This window comes from Chaetodon trifascialis, chromosome 4 (genome assembly GCF_039877785.1).
Source record: "Chaetodon trifascialis isolate fChaTrf1 chromosome 4, fChaTrf1.hap1, whole genome shotgun sequence".
Classification (NCBI taxonomy): domain Eukaryota; kingdom Metazoa; phylum Chordata; class Actinopteri; order Chaetodontiformes; family Chaetodontidae; genus Chaetodon; species Chaetodon trifascialis.
Genome location: NC_092059.1, coordinates 30716402 through 30734409, shown reverse-complemented (window position 1 = coordinate 30734409; position 18008 = coordinate 30716402). Strand labels below are relative to the sequence as shown.

At 44.4% G+C, this 18008-nt stretch overlaps 1 protein-coding gene across 2 annotated transcripts in view; it reads right to left on the bottom strand.

Annotated features, from left to right (window-relative positions):
• The window catches only part of LOC139330261 (leucine-rich repeat-containing protein 24-like), a 72140-nt gene that overhangs the window by 44183 nt on the left and 9949 nt on the right, over positions 1-18008 (bottom strand). Inside the window, exons 1-2 of one of the 2 annotated variants that reach the window (XM_070961084.1) lie at positions 11448-11997; positions 10526-10612 (exon numbers count right to left, since the gene is read on the bottom strand). Coding sequence is in view for 1 of the 2 variants with exons in the window: in XM_070961083.1 (XP_070817184.1) it covers positions 10526-10612 (87 nt within the window). In the remaining variant the exon portion in view is untranslated. Of the gene's footprint in view, positions 1-10525; positions 10613-11447; positions 11998-18008 lie in introns of those variants that run through there. The other variant, XM_070961083.1, reaches the window with a different exon arrangement.

The following is an 18008-nucleotide window of genomic DNA, read 5'->3' as shown; positions in this document are numbered from 1 at the left end:
TGAGCATTATACATTCACACATGATGGTACAGCATCAGGGGCGGTTTTGGGGTTCAGTATCTTGGCCAAGGATACTTCGGCATGTGGACTGCTGAGGCCAGGAATTGAACCACCGACCTTCTGATCAATGGACAACCACTCTACCTCCTGATAGGGCTGGGTGATAAAACGATATCAATATGTCTCGCGATAGACACATGATCAATATCATTAAAAAATGTGTTCGATACATTCGATAATTTTTTTTCTTTGTCGGAAGAAATCACAAGTTGCGATGCAAGGTTGGTTGCATGAACAAAGGCACCCGTTCTCAGGTAACCGAGCAACGTAAGGCGTAATCACTGATCAGTAGGAGTGACACACTAACATGCCAATCATGTAACAGTATCAAGTTCGGCTGCGCCATCTCGTTGTCTCGTGTTTGATTCTTCTCAAGGAGTGAGTGCTGCAGCGAGCGAAGAAAATGTCAATAAAACAGGGAAAGTCAGCTCGCCAGTATGGCAGTTTTGGGGATTTTATAAGTTGGACCATAGTCAGACCAATGTGGTCTGTAAACTATGCAAGATTGTCGTCACCACCAAGACCGGTAATACCACAAACTTGTTTAACCACCTTAGCCGCGCTCACCCTTTGGAGCACAGCTGTATGACACGCTTCCGCAGAGACCTGTGGAGAGGCCAGGTTATAAAAATCTCTTACACGTGCTTTTTTTTTTTTTTAACACACTTGCAATAAAAATATAATAGAATAGTTCATGTATGTTTAGAGTAAGAAGAGTGAGTAAAGTTATTATAGTTATGTCTGAGCTAGTTGTATAGTTCAGTCAATCTTACTGTACTGTCTATCATGTTTGTTTTTTTATATGGTACAGATGTCAAGTCAACCTCATTTTCTGCTATGTTTACAAAACACTGCACATATTTGAAAACATTTTATTCACCAGAAGGCGAATCAGCTTGTAAACTTTGTGGCACTAAACCTGCAGAAAAAAAGTTTGCAGGTTTCTCTCTGTTAACATTTTTACACTTTTATTTACATTTATTAGTTGAGTGTTTTCCATGGTTGTGTTGACATTTCCTTTCCTTTCTTCCTTGATAGCTGAGGTGATTATAATCAGAGGAAGGTTCAATTTAAAATAAAAATGTTTAAATTTAATGTATTTTTCTCCTGCTCCTTATTTTAAATAGGTTATTTAAATTATCAATAATTATTGATATCGACCTTTATAAAGCACTTATATCGTGATACAGTTTTCAGCCATATCACCCAGCCCTACCTCCTGAGCCACAGCCACACAGCCAAATCAACTTTTCTACACAATCCTACATTTCTCAGATAATAACTAAAACAATTCCAAACGTCTATTCTTCACTACTGACAAATTGATAAACCCAACAAGATCAATTCCTGCTGAGCTTCTCTCACTAGTCAAATGTCATGGAATTGTCACATTGTTCCAAGACAAAGTCTCTGAGATTCAAAACCACTATTTCATGTGCCAATTAATCTGGCCTGTCTCCGACCCTACATCATCATATTTCTGTGGGCACAATACAGAATTTTTCACCTACTATCTCTGATGATCTACAGTGGCAAGAAAAAGTATGTGAACCTGTTGTGTGCGTGAGCACACCGGACCAGAACAGGTGAAACTCAGAGTGACGGCTACAGAGATCACAGGAGAGCAGGCTGGGTTAGAACACAAAAGTTTTAATAACAAAAGGTGTCCACCAAAACGGGATCAACAAAAGGCGAGAGTAAAAACACTCTGAATGATAATAACTAAAGATGTCCTCCAAAACGGGAATAACAGAAAGCGAGAGTAGAAAACACTGTGAACAGTTCGAGCTCCAACTCCTCTCACAGACAGGCTGGGCTGGGCAGAGGGCTTACAGGCCAGTTAGATTCCTGGAGAAAGACAAACAATGCACAGGTAAGTGGCAGGCAAGGCAAGGCAAAAAGACCGATTCAGGCAAAAGAATGGACGGAGTACCACTCTGGGAAGCAGACAATCTGACGAATACTGGGAGGCTCAGCCGGGTTTAAATACAACTGCTGATTGTCGGTGAATGAGTTGATGGTTTGCAGGTGTGAGAGGAGGCGGAGCTGGAGGAGCTGATAGACAGGTGGATTTGCAGCACGGGCGGGGGGGGCGGGAACCGGCGGGAGGACAGAGCTGGCTGGAGGTGACTGGCTTGATCTGTGAGACGTGGAAAACAGGGTGCACTCGCAGGGAGGGAGGGAGGGTTAGTTTCATGGCCAATGGGTTGATGATGCTGTCAATTTCAAAAGGACCGAGGAACTTGGGAGACAGCTCCTTGCACATGGATTTAAGGGGAATATTAATGGAAAACAGCCAAACTTTCTGACCTGGTGAGTATGATGGGGAGACTCTCCTGCGGCAATCCGCGATGCGCTTATTGGTGTTGGCGGTCTGGGCGAGAGCTGCTCTCGTCAGTCGCCAGATGCGCTTGCAGCGACGCAGGTGCTGTTGGACCAAGGGCACAGAGATCTCTTCCACCTGAGCCAGGAAAAGAGGGGGACCTCGAAGGGGGAGAGTCCGGTGGCGGAGCTGACCAGCGAGTTATGAGCATACTCAATCCAAACGAGATCGGACTGCCCGTTGGATTGGGGACGAAAACCAGATGAGAGACTGACGGAGGCTCGTAGCGCCCTGCAGAATTCATTCCACACTGCGGAGATGAATTGAGGACCTCTGTCCGACACAATGTCAGAAGGGATGCCGTGCAGGCGTAAGACATGATTAGTTATCAACTCCACCGTTTCTCTGGTGGAGGGAAGTTTGGGCAGAGCAACAAAATGAACGGCTTTAGGAAAACTGTCAATGGTAAGGATGACTGTGTTACCGTCAGACAGGGGGAGACCAATGACAAAATCCAGAGCAATTTGTGACCACAGACGACCAGGAATGGGAAGCGGTTGTAGGAGGCCAGCAGGAGGCTGGTGGGAGCTTTTATTTTGAGTGCAGACAGGGCACGCCGATACATATTCTCGGACGTCACCATCTAACCCTGGCCACCAGAAACTTCTTTTGAGCAGATGTGTAGTACGAGCAATACCTGGGTGACCGGCGAAGCGGGACATGTGTCCCCACTCCAGAACCCGGGGTCGGACTGGCTCAGGGACAAACATCCTGTTAGGCGGTCCGCCGCCTGGATCAGAATGAGAGCGTTGGGCTTCCCGCATCGCCGACTCAATCTCCCAGGACAGGGCCCTTACTATGCACGAGGATGGAAGGATGGTGGCAGGAAAAGAACTGGACTCGGAACTGGTGTGTTGACGAGAGAGGGCATCGGGCTTTGTGTTGCGGGAGCCTGGTCTGTAAGACAACACAAAGTTAAGCTGACTGAAGAAAATTGACCACCGGGCTTGACGAGAGTTCAGCCATTTGGCGGACTGAATATAAGCCAGGTTTTTATGGTCAGACCAGACTGTGAAGGGCACCTCTGAGCCCTCCAGCCAGTGTCTCCACTCCTCAAGCGCCAACTTAACTGCTAAGAGCTCTCTGTCCCTGACATCATCATTTCTCTCAGCTGGGGAGAGCTTCTTAGAGAAGAAGGCGCAAGGATGGAGTTTCTAGTCTGGAGAGGACCTCTGGGATAGGACCGCCCCCCCCCCCGTGTCTGAGGCGTCCACTTCCACCACGAAGGGTTTGGCAGGATCCGGATGGATAAGGACAGGAGGTGAGGCGAAGAGGTCTTTGAGGCGCTGGAATGCAGACTGGGCTTCCGGAGACCAGATGAACTGCAGGGAAGGAGAGGTGAGTTTGGCGAGTGGAGCCACCACTTTGCTATAGTCTTTTATGAACCGTCTATAAGAGTTTGCAATGCCCAGGAAACGTTGTAATTGTTTGCAATCGGAGGGGACCGGCCACTCGACCACCGCCTTGGTCTTCTCCGGGTAGGTTCTGATTTGTCCCTTCTCGATAATGAAACCCAAGAAACACAACGAGGTGACATGGAATTCGCACTTCTCGGCTTTAACAAGGAGACGGTTTTCAAGAAGATGTTGGAGGACTGACCTGACATGCTTCTTGTGTTTCTCGAGGTTACGGGAAAAAATGAGGATGTCATCCAAGTAGACGAATGCGAAATGGTGGAGAAAGTAACGGAGGACGTCATTAACAAGCGCCTGGAACACAGCTGGCGCATTGGTGAGCCCGAACGGCATCACCAAATACTCATAGTGTCCCAGAGGGGTGTTAAAGGCTGTTTTCCACTCGTCACCCTCTCTGATACGCACCAGATGATACGCATTGCGTAGATCCAGTTTGGAAAAAATCTGGGCTTCCTGCAGAGGCTCAAAGGCAGAAGAGATTAATGGCAAGGGATATTTATTTTTGATTGTAATGTTATTCAGTCCCTGATAATCTATGCAGGGATGGAGGGATTTGTCTTTCTTGGAGACAAAAAAGAAACCAGCACCCACCGGAGAGGATGAGGGACGGATGATACCTGCCGTTAACGATTCTGTGATGTATGTCTGCATGGCTTCATGCTCAGGGCGTGAGAGATTCAAGATACCAGATACAAGTAGAGTCACAGGAATGGTCTGATGCGTAATCTCGGCCAAAAAGGTGCCATTAAGGGCTCTAGCAGTGAGTGGAGGAGAGAGTGGCTCGATGGGTATGTTGAGACTAGCTGCCAGCTCAGAATCAATGAAATTGTCTTCTGCCCCAGAGTCAACCAGGGCTTGGAGACTTTTAGATTCATTATTGTGGCGTAGCACAGCGGACAGAACCAGTCTTTTCTGGAGCTTAGAAGATGTGATATGACTCACCAAGCGCTCCTGTCTCACTGGTGAGTCCGGTCTTTTGGCCGAACCGGGCAGGTGGTAATGGAGTGTGTCAGCTGGCCGCAGTAGAGACAGACTCCAGATCTCTCCTCCTCCGTTAAACGGGTTCTTCCTAGTTGCATGGGTTCCAGAGGTGGAGACGGTGAGGCTTTAGCGACAGGCGAGAGTGAGCAGGTGGGGCGGCCAAGGATTATGATCCCTGTGGCAGGCTCTGATCTGATTGTCCAGTCTGCTGACAAAGAGACTAAAGAGCAATTTTGGACCTTAGTGAAATATTTAAGGCTTTGAGAAAAACCCTACGGAGGGCCCGTTCCTCCCACCGTGCGTCCTTTGCGGCAATCCAGAAATCCACAGAAAAGTCAGCGACGCTCCTGTTGCCCTGCTTAAGAGAGAGGAGCCTCTCCGCCCTTTCTTCCTCATGCCCAGGAGCATCAAACACAGAATTGACATGAGAAAGAAAATCATCACAGGTGAGTTGATCGATAGGATTGCTGGAGTGAAAAGCCTCAGCCCAATCTAACGCCCGTCCCCGCAGCCTGGTAAAAATATATCTGATTCAACTGACATCAGAGGAAAACATGTGTGGCCATTGTGCAAACAGCATTTTACACTGAAGTAAGAAACCTCTGGTCTTACTGATATCTCCGGTGAATGGCTCCGGGTCGGTAGCTTGGGAGTCGCGGCTCCCAGTGGGTTCCGGTGAGGCAGCAGCTGCTGCAGCAGATGAGGAAGTGACTGAGGGAACAATAGAGTCTATCACGGGTAAAAAACGAAGCAAACTGGTGTTCAGGGATTTTACCTGCTCGCTGAATGTGTTGTTTTGTTCAATGAGAGTGTTCAAGGCTTGGCCATATTGTCCCAAGAGATTTCTGTGAAACACCAGAGCACGTTGCATGGAGGCTTGGTCCATCTCTGAGCCGTCTGAGTTTTGCATGGTCGGATTGTACTGTTGTGTGCGTGAGCACACCAGACCAGAACAGGTGAAACTCAGAGTGACGGCTACAGAGATCACAGGAGAGCAGGCTGGGTTGGAACACAAAAGTTTTAATAACAAAAGGTGTCCACCAAAACGGGATCAACAAAAGGCGAGAGTAAAAACACTCTGAATGATAATAACTAAAGATGTCCTCCAAAACGGCAATAACAGAAAGCGAGAGTAGAAAACACTGTGAACAGTTCGAGCTCCAACTCCTCTCACAGACAGGCTGGGCTGGGCAGAGGGCTTACAGGCCAGTAAGATTCCTGGAGAAAGACAAACAATGCACCGGTAAGTGGCAGGCAAAGCAAGGCAAAAAGACTGATTCAGGCAAAAGAACGGACGGAGTACCACTCTGGGAAGCAGACAATCTGATGAATACTGGGAGGCTCAGCTGGGTTTAAATACAACTGCTGATTGTCAGTGAATGAGTTGATGGTTTGCAGGTGTGAGAGGAGGCAGAGCTGGAGGAGCTGACAGACAGGTGGATTCGCAGCACGGGCCTGGACTGACAAGGGGAGACAGACAAGACACAAAAGGGCAGGGAAAACACAGGGAAAAACACAAGGAACAGAACCTAACAGAACCTTTTGGAATTTCGTTGTTTTCTGAATAAATATGTCATAAAATGCGATCTGATCTTCATCTAAGTCAAGGGTTTTGACAAACATAATGTGTCTAAAATAATAACACAAAAAATCTGATCTTTCATGTCTTTATTGAACACATTCATTCAACATTCAAAATGGCAGTGGAAAAAGTAAGTTAAACCTTAGAATTAATAACATGCGTGACCCTCCTTTGGCAGCAATAACCTCAACCAGGCACTTCCTGTAGCTGTTGATCAGACCTGTACAATGTTGAGGAGGAATTTTAGCCCATTCTTCCTGGCAGAACTGCTTTAGCTCTGTCATATTCTTTGGACATCTCATGTGTATGGCTCTCTTCAAGTCAATCCATAGCATCTCTATTGGGTTGAGGTCTGGGCTCTGACTTGGCCACTCCAAAAGGCAGATTTTGTTTTTCTGAAGCCATTCCATTGTGGATTTGCTCCGGTGTTTTGGGTCGTTGTCCTGTTGCATCACCCACCCTCTACAGTTCCAATGATGCCTTCAAATCTTTGGCTGTCATTCGGGGTTGTTTCTGGACCTCATTGATGAGTTTTCGTTGTGCTCTTGGTGTCATTTTGACCGGGCGCTCACTTCTTGGTAGAGTAGCAACAGTCCCAAAGTGTCTCCATTTGTAGATTGTTTGCCTAACTGTAGACTGCTGAATTTCTAAAGTCTTTGAAATAACTTTGTAACCCTTGCCAGCTTTATGTAAATCATCAATTCTTGATCACAGATCCTCTGAAAGGCATGGCTCACATAAGTGTGTTCTTTTTGTGCAGAGCAAACTCCAAACATTTGAGGGGTTTTTAACAGTCAAAATTGCTGTTGTCCACATCCCCAAACGCATTCACTTAACGAGACTCCAGGTGTGCTAAAACCTGACTCCAATTAGCTTTTTTGAGGTCATTAACTCAAGGACTTTTTCCACAAGCACTATAAGGTTTTTTGGTTGTTCTCAATAAAGACATGACAGATAAAAAATAAAAATAAAAAAAATCTTGTTATTATTTTAGACACATTATATTTGACAATACCCTTAACTTCGATGAAGATCAGATCACATTTTATGACAAATTTATTCGAAAACAATGAAATTCCAAAAGGTTCACATACTTTTTCTTGCCACTGTAGAACAGTGGTTCTCAACTAGTCTGGCTTCAGGACCCACGATCACCCCTTAATGACAAGCCGGATCAACACTGATCTAGAAGATGTACTACAGCATGCAAGGCACTGGATGACCAAAACTTTCTGCAGTTATACAATAACAAGACTGCTATCCTTGTGGTAGAAGCTGGGGTCATAGGAGGGAGATTCAGTAAAAAAAAAAAAATTGCACTTTACAACCAACTAATATTTCCAAAGTTAAATCCATCTTGTCTCAGTCACATGCTGAAAAACGGTTCATACATGAATCTCCTCTAGGCTAAATTACACTAATGGCTTTTTTGTTGGACTTCCCAAAAGAGTATTAACTGGGGCAATAGAAATATCGAACATATTAGGCAGAACAAGCTTGGTTGTGAATGATAGGAGTTGGCAATTGATCAGTAAGTATTTTCTGTTGTTATTTCTGGCTTGCATTAGGATCTAGGCTGTTAATAGGCTTTGTTATTTTTGTTGTCAAGGAGCACTCGCTCCCACTGTCAGAATCTTGATAGTAGGGTCGGCTGACACGGGTCACGCCCTCTATCTGTCGCTTACCAGCGAAATCCCGAAGGGGTGGGATTTTCACTAAACTCATAAAAGAGAGACTGAGCATACCAATAAGCAGAACAAGCTAGGTTGTGGATTTGTGCAATTGAACAGTAAGTGAAATGAAAAAAATAAATAAATAGAATAATTTTTATTGTTATAATAATGGGCACTGTCGTATCAGCTGGCTGTGAGGGTCAGTGCTCAGATTCAACCCTTCACTGTTCAACTGATAAATGTAAAATGCTATTTTAAACATTGTCATTTAACAGCCCTTTTATGAGACTGCATCCACAGTTCTTTATTGGTCCCTAATCTCAGGGTGGTGCCCGATTATTATTAATTCTTACTTATACTTGTATTAATATTAATACAGTTGTTGATATCAATAACTATCCTTAACATCTGCTAATAACCAAACCTGCTCCTACCAGTTTCCACATACGCAATTAATAGGTATTTATGTGTGCTTATGTGTGAAGCACATTTGGCCTAGACTGTATGAAATGTGTGAAAAGTTTAATTTGATTTAACAAAGTAATTTTGTTGCCTAAATCTAACCTAACCTCTGCGTAATCCTAAAAAAACTGCAACTATTTTAACAAGGTCTGGATTGAGGAAGATTGGCCTTTGTCATTGTTGTTGGTACTCTCCCACAATGATTGGAGAGTCAATAATAATCAACCTATTCAGTCATTTACGTATGAGGATAGATTTTACACAGAAAAGTCTGTTTCCAGGTGTTGGGGAGTACTACTGTATGTGTGAAAAAAGTGCAAAGTTAGAAAGAAATTAGCTTACCAGACCACTGTTGCCCTCTCCTGATCTATGCTTCAAGTTAGCACCTTGAACCTACATTAGCTGCTCCAAGAATACTGACTAAATCTCTGACTGTACTGCAGTTGCATTGCGGGTAATGAAGATGTCAGGTTTTGACAGGAAAGAAATATAAGTCTCAGGTTCTGTTGCATCAGTTTTCACCCTTTTAAATTCATCATTAGTTCTCTTTTGAAGGTAGTATATCACACTCATATCAGTGTCAAACCACTGTGTAATCACCAAAAACAAATGAGATCATTATGAAAATGCACGGTACCCTCTATCTTTGATCAGCTGAATAATACACTGATGGTGTTCCTCAAACTTGGACCAGAAGAGTACAGCTGGTAGTGCATGCAAACTGGGCACACTGAAAAAAGAAATCTGAAATATCTGTTATTGTTTTTCTGTGTTGCAAGCATTTATTTGTTGGAGACTAGACAAGAAATGTAAAGATTTCATTGAATGGAAATTGCTCAATACAGTAAAATCTCAGCAATCAAAACAAATATCAAAACACAAAATATTTGTAAACTCCATGTGTTAACTGCTTGATGTTCTTCAGTTTGGTGCCAGGCAGTTGTAACGGGTATTACCAGGATCCAAAAGCAGCACAACCTGAACCCAGAAGTTCGTGAGTCTCTTGGTAGGGGCGGGCTTGGTGCTCCGTCCAGGGCAAACAATGGCTTTGTGAAATGTTTGGTATGGCAAACAATAAACAGTCTCACACAGTATCAGATTCAGGAAGGGCAAGACGACAGATGTAGTCAGGTTCACAAAGCAGAGGTAGTTACCAGCGGGTAGGATAGCCGAGGTCAAAGGCAGGCTGGGTCGATACCGATCCATCCAAGGATAATTGCTGAAGAGTCTTGTATGAAGGCGAAGAACAATCTGACAATAAGTGAGTCAGTGAGAGCCGCTTAAGTATTGCACTGATTAGTGATGAGTCCCAGATGTGCGTCAGGTGATTGAGGAGATGGGCGTGGTTGACTAGTGAAGAGTCCTGACTGAGCAGGTGAGCAGATGAGAGTGGCAGCTGGTAAGGAGACAATGGATGTGACAGGAGGTGTGTTTTATGGATTTTCACAGTGGTAACAAAGTATACCGGAAGATATCCCTTTGGAGAGTGGGCTGTGTTAAGTGGCATAATGTAAGACAAAGTTGTCTTCGTGTCTGGTAATCTATGTATTCAATTGGCAATATTTATCTATTTCATTTCACCTTAAGTAAGCATATGTTTTTGTTTGTTTGTTTGTTGCTTTTATATTTTTCTTTGTATTCTTTGAGTGGGGGTCATTGCTCAGATTTTTCTATTAGAACAATAGAAACATGTTTTTCTTTTATACTATATGGTATTTCTGTTAAAGTGAAATTTCTGTAAATGATGGCATTTTTTATTAATAGAGTGAAGATTATCCACACTTGTAAGCACAAAATATACACCACATATAATAACATGCTTATATGGTATAACTGGTGATGTAGCAGGTCCAAATTTTGCATTGATGTATCAGTAACAAATGAAGAAATCTGTGGTTCCAACTCAGAACCAGTTCATTATACCCAGCCCTGTAGGTTTTATGTATATATATGTGTGTGTGTTTATTACCTGCAGGTACAAATAGTGCAGATGCCCCAGCAGAGTGAGGTCCTGTCGATGGATCTGACCAATCACATTGTCCTGGAGAAAGATGGTCTGGATGGAAAGAAGACAAGATAAAGTGGGACAAAGAGAGTTTTGGTCCATATTGGTGTGTGAAAGGCCTCAAAGACATTGTTTTAACAATAGTCACTCACTCAATAACTGTGTCAACTTCAAGCATCTCAACAGCATTCACAAACATATGTGGGCCATAAGATAAGAACTGCTGCTGGCACTGTGGTAGAAACCATTGTGCAGTAAAGTGTGACCTCAAAATATGCTGCAAAAATATAATAATAATAATAATCAGCACTTCTTTGCTCCACATGAGTTCACCCCAAGGTTAGCAAAGTGGTGCTCAGCAAAAGAGGCCTAAATCTGGAGACATATGCTATATTGGACAACGATTCAGAGCACACCTTGCTTCTCTGCTGTGCCACATACTGTATGCACTGCAAAAACACATCTTGGAGCACACAGCCTGGTGATGCAGCCAGGGAGTCAGTCTTGAAGTACTTCTACATAGACTGTCTATAGGCCTAGGTCTCCAGAGGTACAGACAAACTGCCACCCTGTCCTATAAGTCCAGGGCTTTGGATAAGATAAGACCACAATTTGCTGTATTTTAAAAATGATGAAGTAATTAAAACAGTTGCATTACTTTCTAGATTTTAATATGGTAACTAGTAATCTGTAGCCTATATTTCAAAAGGGACTTTTCCAGCACTGCATTGCAGGCATATGTCTCTGCAGCATTCATCAGAACTGAGAGTCCAAGTGGTGAGATTGGAGTGGCATGGATGCACAGGAGTTCAGGTAGAACAGTTACTCAGCACTGGGCTTCCATCCAGCAGGTTTAGCTATGGACTAACACTACCAATGTACTCACCTGGATGAAGTCAGACTCATGCACCTTTAAGGTCTTTGTAGGCACCAGAGAGATTCAGGACCTGGACATTCTGGTGACACCTGGTGTTATGTGGAGTCCCTGTAGATGACATCAGGTGGGGGTAGCAACTCTCTGAGCTAACAATTGATAGCAGCTGGAGCCTCAGGCCACCCCTCCTGCGCAATAGGACCAATCAGTTGCCAGAGACCCCACCTTCAGACAACTTCAGTTCATCACAAGGACCTCAGAAAGCCAGACTTCTGTAGATTTACCTCTGCACCATCTGCACCACCTGCACCTCCTATACCTGATGCCACTCTGTTAAAATGATAACTGCTGCTGCACACTTCTCAAACAAAGCAGCCAAAGATGCAGTCACACGTATTAACCATAAGGCAAAAACCTCCCTCCTTTAGCAAGTGCAGTTAGACTGCTTCTCTACACCTTGTCCAGCTGAAGTCAGGGAAGCCAGTGATTAGGATCAGCTGCCTCCTAAGGTCCCAGAATTCAATGGAAATGATGAGTTCATCCAGCTGTGTGGCTGCCTACACCATAGCAGCTCTCCTGATCCAGAGGCTATCAACGTAGTCATGCTCAGGGGCGGCTGGCCCATAGTGGGCGATAATGCACTGCCCTCCTTAAGCCACACGAAAAAAAGAGAGAGAAAGGAGTTTATTTTGCCGGCCTAAGTCTTAATATTATTGTCCAATCAGCAGCCTGAACATCACTTTCCAACCAGAAGCCCCGCCCCCTCATGTGTTATTGTTTCTTAGCAGTACTAATATTATATTAACACCTGTATTTACAGCTGCTGGAAGCAAGAAGGAGTGTCCTAGCTCTCCAAACTCTGCCAGACTCTGCAAAATCGGCTGGAGAGAGACCCAAAGTATGTGGAGACACACCGCAAGAGGCTTCGCATCGAGTCCCCTTCAAAGCAACAGGCGCCAACTCAGTATGACCCAGAGGCAGCAAAGAAGCATTTCCATAGGCCTTAGACTCTTTTTCATGCACCATGGACCAGCGGCATGGCCCAACCCAGAGACTCTTGTCAGTGAACCCCTCTGCACATTTCCTTGCTTTTTTTCCCCAGTAGTCACTGATTTTACTTGGTTGATCCTTGTTAATGTGTGTGTCACGATTTCATTACAGACTTTTTTTCAAAATGTTTCTGTCAACTGTGTTCTTTGTGTTCTACTGTGTGGTAGTGTAGAAGGTGGATTGCCAAATAAATCAATGAATCATCAATCAAATAAAAAATATATATAATTTATATTTTATATATACATAAATATAACAATATAATAATTATTTTTGATTATTAATTTATTACATAGTATTTAATTTAATATGTATTTATTATTACTATTACCATTATTATTATTATTTGTGGCACACAGATGACCAATAGCAGCAGAGTTGTCATCCAATCACATGATCGCTCACTCATGTGATTGCAGTTGCTATCCAATCACATGATGGGTTCCTTTTAAAATGCCTGTGGAATCATCCAATGGTTGTTTGTGAAGTCAGCAGGCCAGCCTGAGTAGATCAACGTCGGTAGCATTCATGTGCTAATTAGAGCTATTCGCACCTTCGCAAAGGCACGATTAACCACGCCCCCCGCCGACAGATGGTTCGTTTCTGACGATATTTGGAGCCGGTGAAGTTTGCGGGGATTTACGGGTCGAAAATGTGGTTTTTCATGCAGTGACTGGTCATGCTAGACATCAAGCACCCAGTAACAAAACTGGTTAATAAAGAGTTTGTTGAGCAGCTACATCATCAAAGCCCTGAATCTCTTTTCTGAGATTCAGTGCAAATACATGTGGGTGAGAAGCTTTTTGTCACCATGAGTGGGGCTACCTCAGGTGTCAGAGATGGCACAACCCACAAGATGGTTACACCCATATAAGCCAGTCTTCTTCTTCATAGGTGTAGACTGCTTTGGGCCCTATTCTGTACAAATAGGGCACAGAAGCGAGAAATGCTAGGGATATTATTCAAGCTCAGTTCCCACTTTGGTGGCTGCTGGATGTGAAAAGTCCACTCAGTAAACCAAACATTACAGGTCCCCCTTAGAGCTGGTGACAAAGAAGGTGCTGAGGACACTCAGGGTGCGCACCCCGCGCAGTAGTATTTTCATGCTGTGCAGACAGGTGCACAGCGCACTTGGTATTTTGGTAAGCCGAAGCACACAGAGGTACGCCAGTATGGGTGTTGCAGCGCAGTAGGGGGAGGTGTCGGCATAATCAGCCGGCAGATTTGGATTTTTGGTCCATTTTGCTCCACGCCGGCAGCGTAAAAGTGCGCTGAAAGCTCGCCACTCAAGACCTGGGCGAATTCTAGCATCCCTACACTCTTTCAGGGGGACACCCCTCTGGATGGGTGGCTGCTAGGTGATAACGGCTATCCACTGAAAACGTGGTTGATGACACCATATATCACACCTTCAACAAGACAGCAGTGTGGTTTTAAGGGTGTTTTCAGCAGTGCTCGGTCAGTCATCGAACGCACATTTGGGGTTCTCAAGATACATTTTAGATGTCTGTACTGCACAGGTGGTTCATTAACATACAGCCTGCAGAGTGTGGGTGCATTCTTCGTGGCATGTTGCGTTTTACACAACATGGCTGTATGACGTGGATGCCACTATAAACTCACGGAGGACACATTAAGGGACTTAAGATGGAGAGAGGCCAAACTGCATGTGCCGTGTCAACTGGGCGAGCGCACAGGAGAGAAGGGAGCGCCTTACCGCCCAGCTTTGTCATTAAGTGAGTATTTGCGGTTACATCAGTTCAAAAAACATTTGACGATCAATAACTTTCCACACTAAACAGATTGAAATAAATTTCTAGAGGCCGTAGATACGGCCACTGCGAGCCTGGACCTCCCAGACCAGAATGGCAGTCTCCTCCTGAGAGAAGTTTGGGCATTGGACACTTTCCTGCACGGGCTTAGTCATCCTCGAAATTTGTCATACACCTTGCCAGTGGTGTTTTAAAGGTGAGGCGAGGAGCTGGTGTGATTGGTGAAGATTGGACTCGGCTGTGTCAAACCCACTCCACATCTTCTCCCCTCCCTCCTTCCGAGTTGCGCTGCTGGGTGGGACTAAGATGAGAAGGGGGAGGAGTTGCACTGGCAGTGCAGTGCACGAAAATACCAAAGTCTGCGCCACCATGCCCCATCGGCGAAGCGGACCTGACTTTACACTACACCGGCGGCGGAATCGAAAATAGAGCCCTCAAAGTCGAAGGGATTCTCAATTCCAAGCTCTATTTCAGACACTCTAGATTCTTACTATTTATGACATATATATGTCCCTAATATGTGTTTTTATTTAAAAGTTATTTTCAAGTGAAGGGAATATTTCAAAGCATTTCAAGACTTACTTTAAAGCAAACCCCTGGTTCATTCTTACTCAACTCGTCAATCTTCAGATCTTCATCCTTCATTTCTCACTTGCAGAGGTCAATTTTTGTTAAGATTTAGGGGGAATGGCTTTTCCCACCTGACAAAATACTGTTCTATAAAATGTCACAAACGATGCTTAAAAGACCAATTAACTGCTATTTTGTAACTGCCTTTGCCATTTTTTGTTTTCTATGTATCCATGTTGTATTTTTTCACTTTATCATTACTGTTGTTCTGCGCACACACACACACACACACACACACACACACACACACATTTTGATATTACGTTTCTTCTCATTGTTGCTGTTTCTTATTTTGTTATTATTATTAGTTTGTCATGGGCTCCACGGTGGCGTAGCAGGTGCCTCACAGCAAGAAGGTCGCCGGTTCGATTCCTGGGTCGGGCCTTTCTGTGTGAAGTTTGCATGTTCTGGGTACTCCAGCTTCCTCCCACAAACCAAAAACATGCTCATTAGGTTAAATGGTGACCCTAACATACAGGCTGTGCTGAAGCGTCATAAGTAAGCCCTTGTTGTGTGAAGACTCTTTTGGGTCCTGCGAGTCTACTTGCGCGAGTCCACTGAGCAGGGACACAGGTAACCATCACTACTCTTACACTACTCCTGCTGCCTTCCTCCGTACACACACCCACGTGCTACCACTATATCCCAGCCATCCAGGGCATGCGAAAAAAGCACATTTGCCATAAAAAGCGACGCAATCCTGAGAACCACTACTCACTCATAAAAACCTCAACTACTCCCTCTGCTTTTTCCTTTGGCCTATGGAATTGCCAGTCTGCTGGAAAGAAAACAGAATTTATCCAAGCACTAGTAAAGCTATATCAAATTCAGGTACTAGCCCAGACCGAAACCTGTATCTATCCAGAAAACACAGCCACACCAGCTGCACTTTCAGCGTCTCCGCTTTCTCCCACACACCTTGTTCTGATGGACGTGCGGGTGTCACAGGCGCACTAATTTCCAAATACTGGAAATTCACCAAGCTTACTCCTCTAAGACTCCTCCTTTGAATATCATGCAATAATGGTTACAGCTCCCACTAGGCTGTATATATTGGTCTCGCCCACCTGGGCTACTGGGGAACTTTATAGCTGAACTGGACATGCTACTCTCAGCCATTCCATGATGGCACCCCACTGATTGGCATGGGTGACACGAATATTCGTCTCAACAAACCCCATGCGGTTGACTTCCTTTCGCTGCTGTCATCATTTGACCTCAAACAGGTCTCCACCGCTCCCACACACAACAGGCAATACTCATGGCTAGCATAGCACGGCTAAGCTAACTGTCACCCTTCGTAGCACTGCCTCGCGTCCAATTACACCAGAAAGTTGCATTAGGGCACTTACTCTTGTTCTCCCCTGTCTAGAACCTTGCTTGTGATGTATGAAAATCTCATATGTACGTCACTTTGGATAAAAGTGTCTGCCAAATGACAAATTGTAATTGTGAAGACAGCTGCATTTTCTTTGTGTGATGAAAGTGTAGCAGAACTGACCTGTAACTGACCTTCTTTCCCCTTTTTGCATTTCTTCAGGAGAAATGGAGTTGTAAAAAACATCCCAACTTTTAAGAGCTATTGACCATTTGAACTGTTTACAGGGAAGTGTTAATTCGGAGAGAGACAAGATGTCTGGCTGTAGAACACCTTGTCACATTCCTTCAGGGGAGCAAGAGACACACACACTTCTACTTCTACTTGCATTTCTTCAGGAGAAATTGAGTTGTAAAACATCCCAACTTTTAAGAGCTATTAACCAGGTCTCAGAGGAACCTTCAAAATCAGATAATGCTGATAGGTTGTAAATTAGACAATTCCTGGAGCAAACTGTTTTGTATGTCTTCTTTGCCATCTCACAAGGATAATGAAATCTATATGTTTGATTCAAATTAGGATGTGCTTACAATACTAGAGTCATAATCTGTATGATATCAATGCTTTTCCCATGTTTCTGGCTCATAAAATGACAAAACTGTGATTTTAATTCTCCTAAAAAGTTTGTCTAAGTTTCTACCATGGCACCATACTGCCATCTAGAGGTTTGTAGCAGTTAGATTGAATATGCTTGATGTGAGACAGTTATTAGTAGTAACCATAACATTGGTAATCATTTCAGCAAATATAGTTTGCCTTTTTTTATTCCTTTGTCATATTGGGCTCTATTTTCGACTCCGCCGCCGGCGCAGTGGTATTTTCCAGCGACGCAGGCAGGCGCACGGCGCATTTGGAATTTTGGTAAACCGAGGCATACAGAGGTGCGCCAGGATGGGCGTTGCAGCGCAGTAGGGGGGAGGTGTCGGCATAATGAGCCGGTATTTTCGACCATTTCGGTCTGCGCCGGCGGCGTAAAAGTGCGCTGAAAGCTCGCCACCTCAGACCTGGTCAACTCTGTGCGCCGGCGGCGCAAGTGGATTTTCGTAAAGCGGCGGAGTCGTGCGCTCACGCTACCAACACCTCACAGTCAGGTTTCCACAGTGTCTGGCATTTCACTGCAATCAATTATAAGCAACAGCCGCAATTTAATGCAACTATCTGTGTCAGCACATACAGTCAGACCTAAATTTATATATTTTGTTCAGCATCTCATCTGACCACATCGAAAGCATGTTCGGCACGCGTAATGATCACTCAACCTGACTGAATGTACACAGGTGACACAGGGATGTCTGCTGATCTGTGACTCAAATTGCCTGGTGACAAACTTATATGCCACTTTCCCCGGGTCGGCACATGACTCGTTCATCCGGCAAATTCTAGCATCCCTACAGTCTTTCAGGGGGACACCCCTCTGGATGTGTGGCTGCTAGGTAATAACGGCTATCCTCTGAAAACGTGATGATGCCATATATCACACCGTCAACAAGACAGCAGCGTGGTTTTAACGGTGTTTTCAGCAGTGCTCGGTCAGTCATCGAACACACACTGCGATCAATAATTAGCAACAGCGACGATTCAATGCAACTGTCTGAGTCAGCACATACAGTCAGACCTATATTTTGATCAGTATCTCATCTGACTACACTGCAAGTGCGTTCGGCACGCGTAATGGTCACTAACCCTGACCGAATGTACACAGGTGAAACAGGGATATATACAAAATATACCACAAAGTATAGA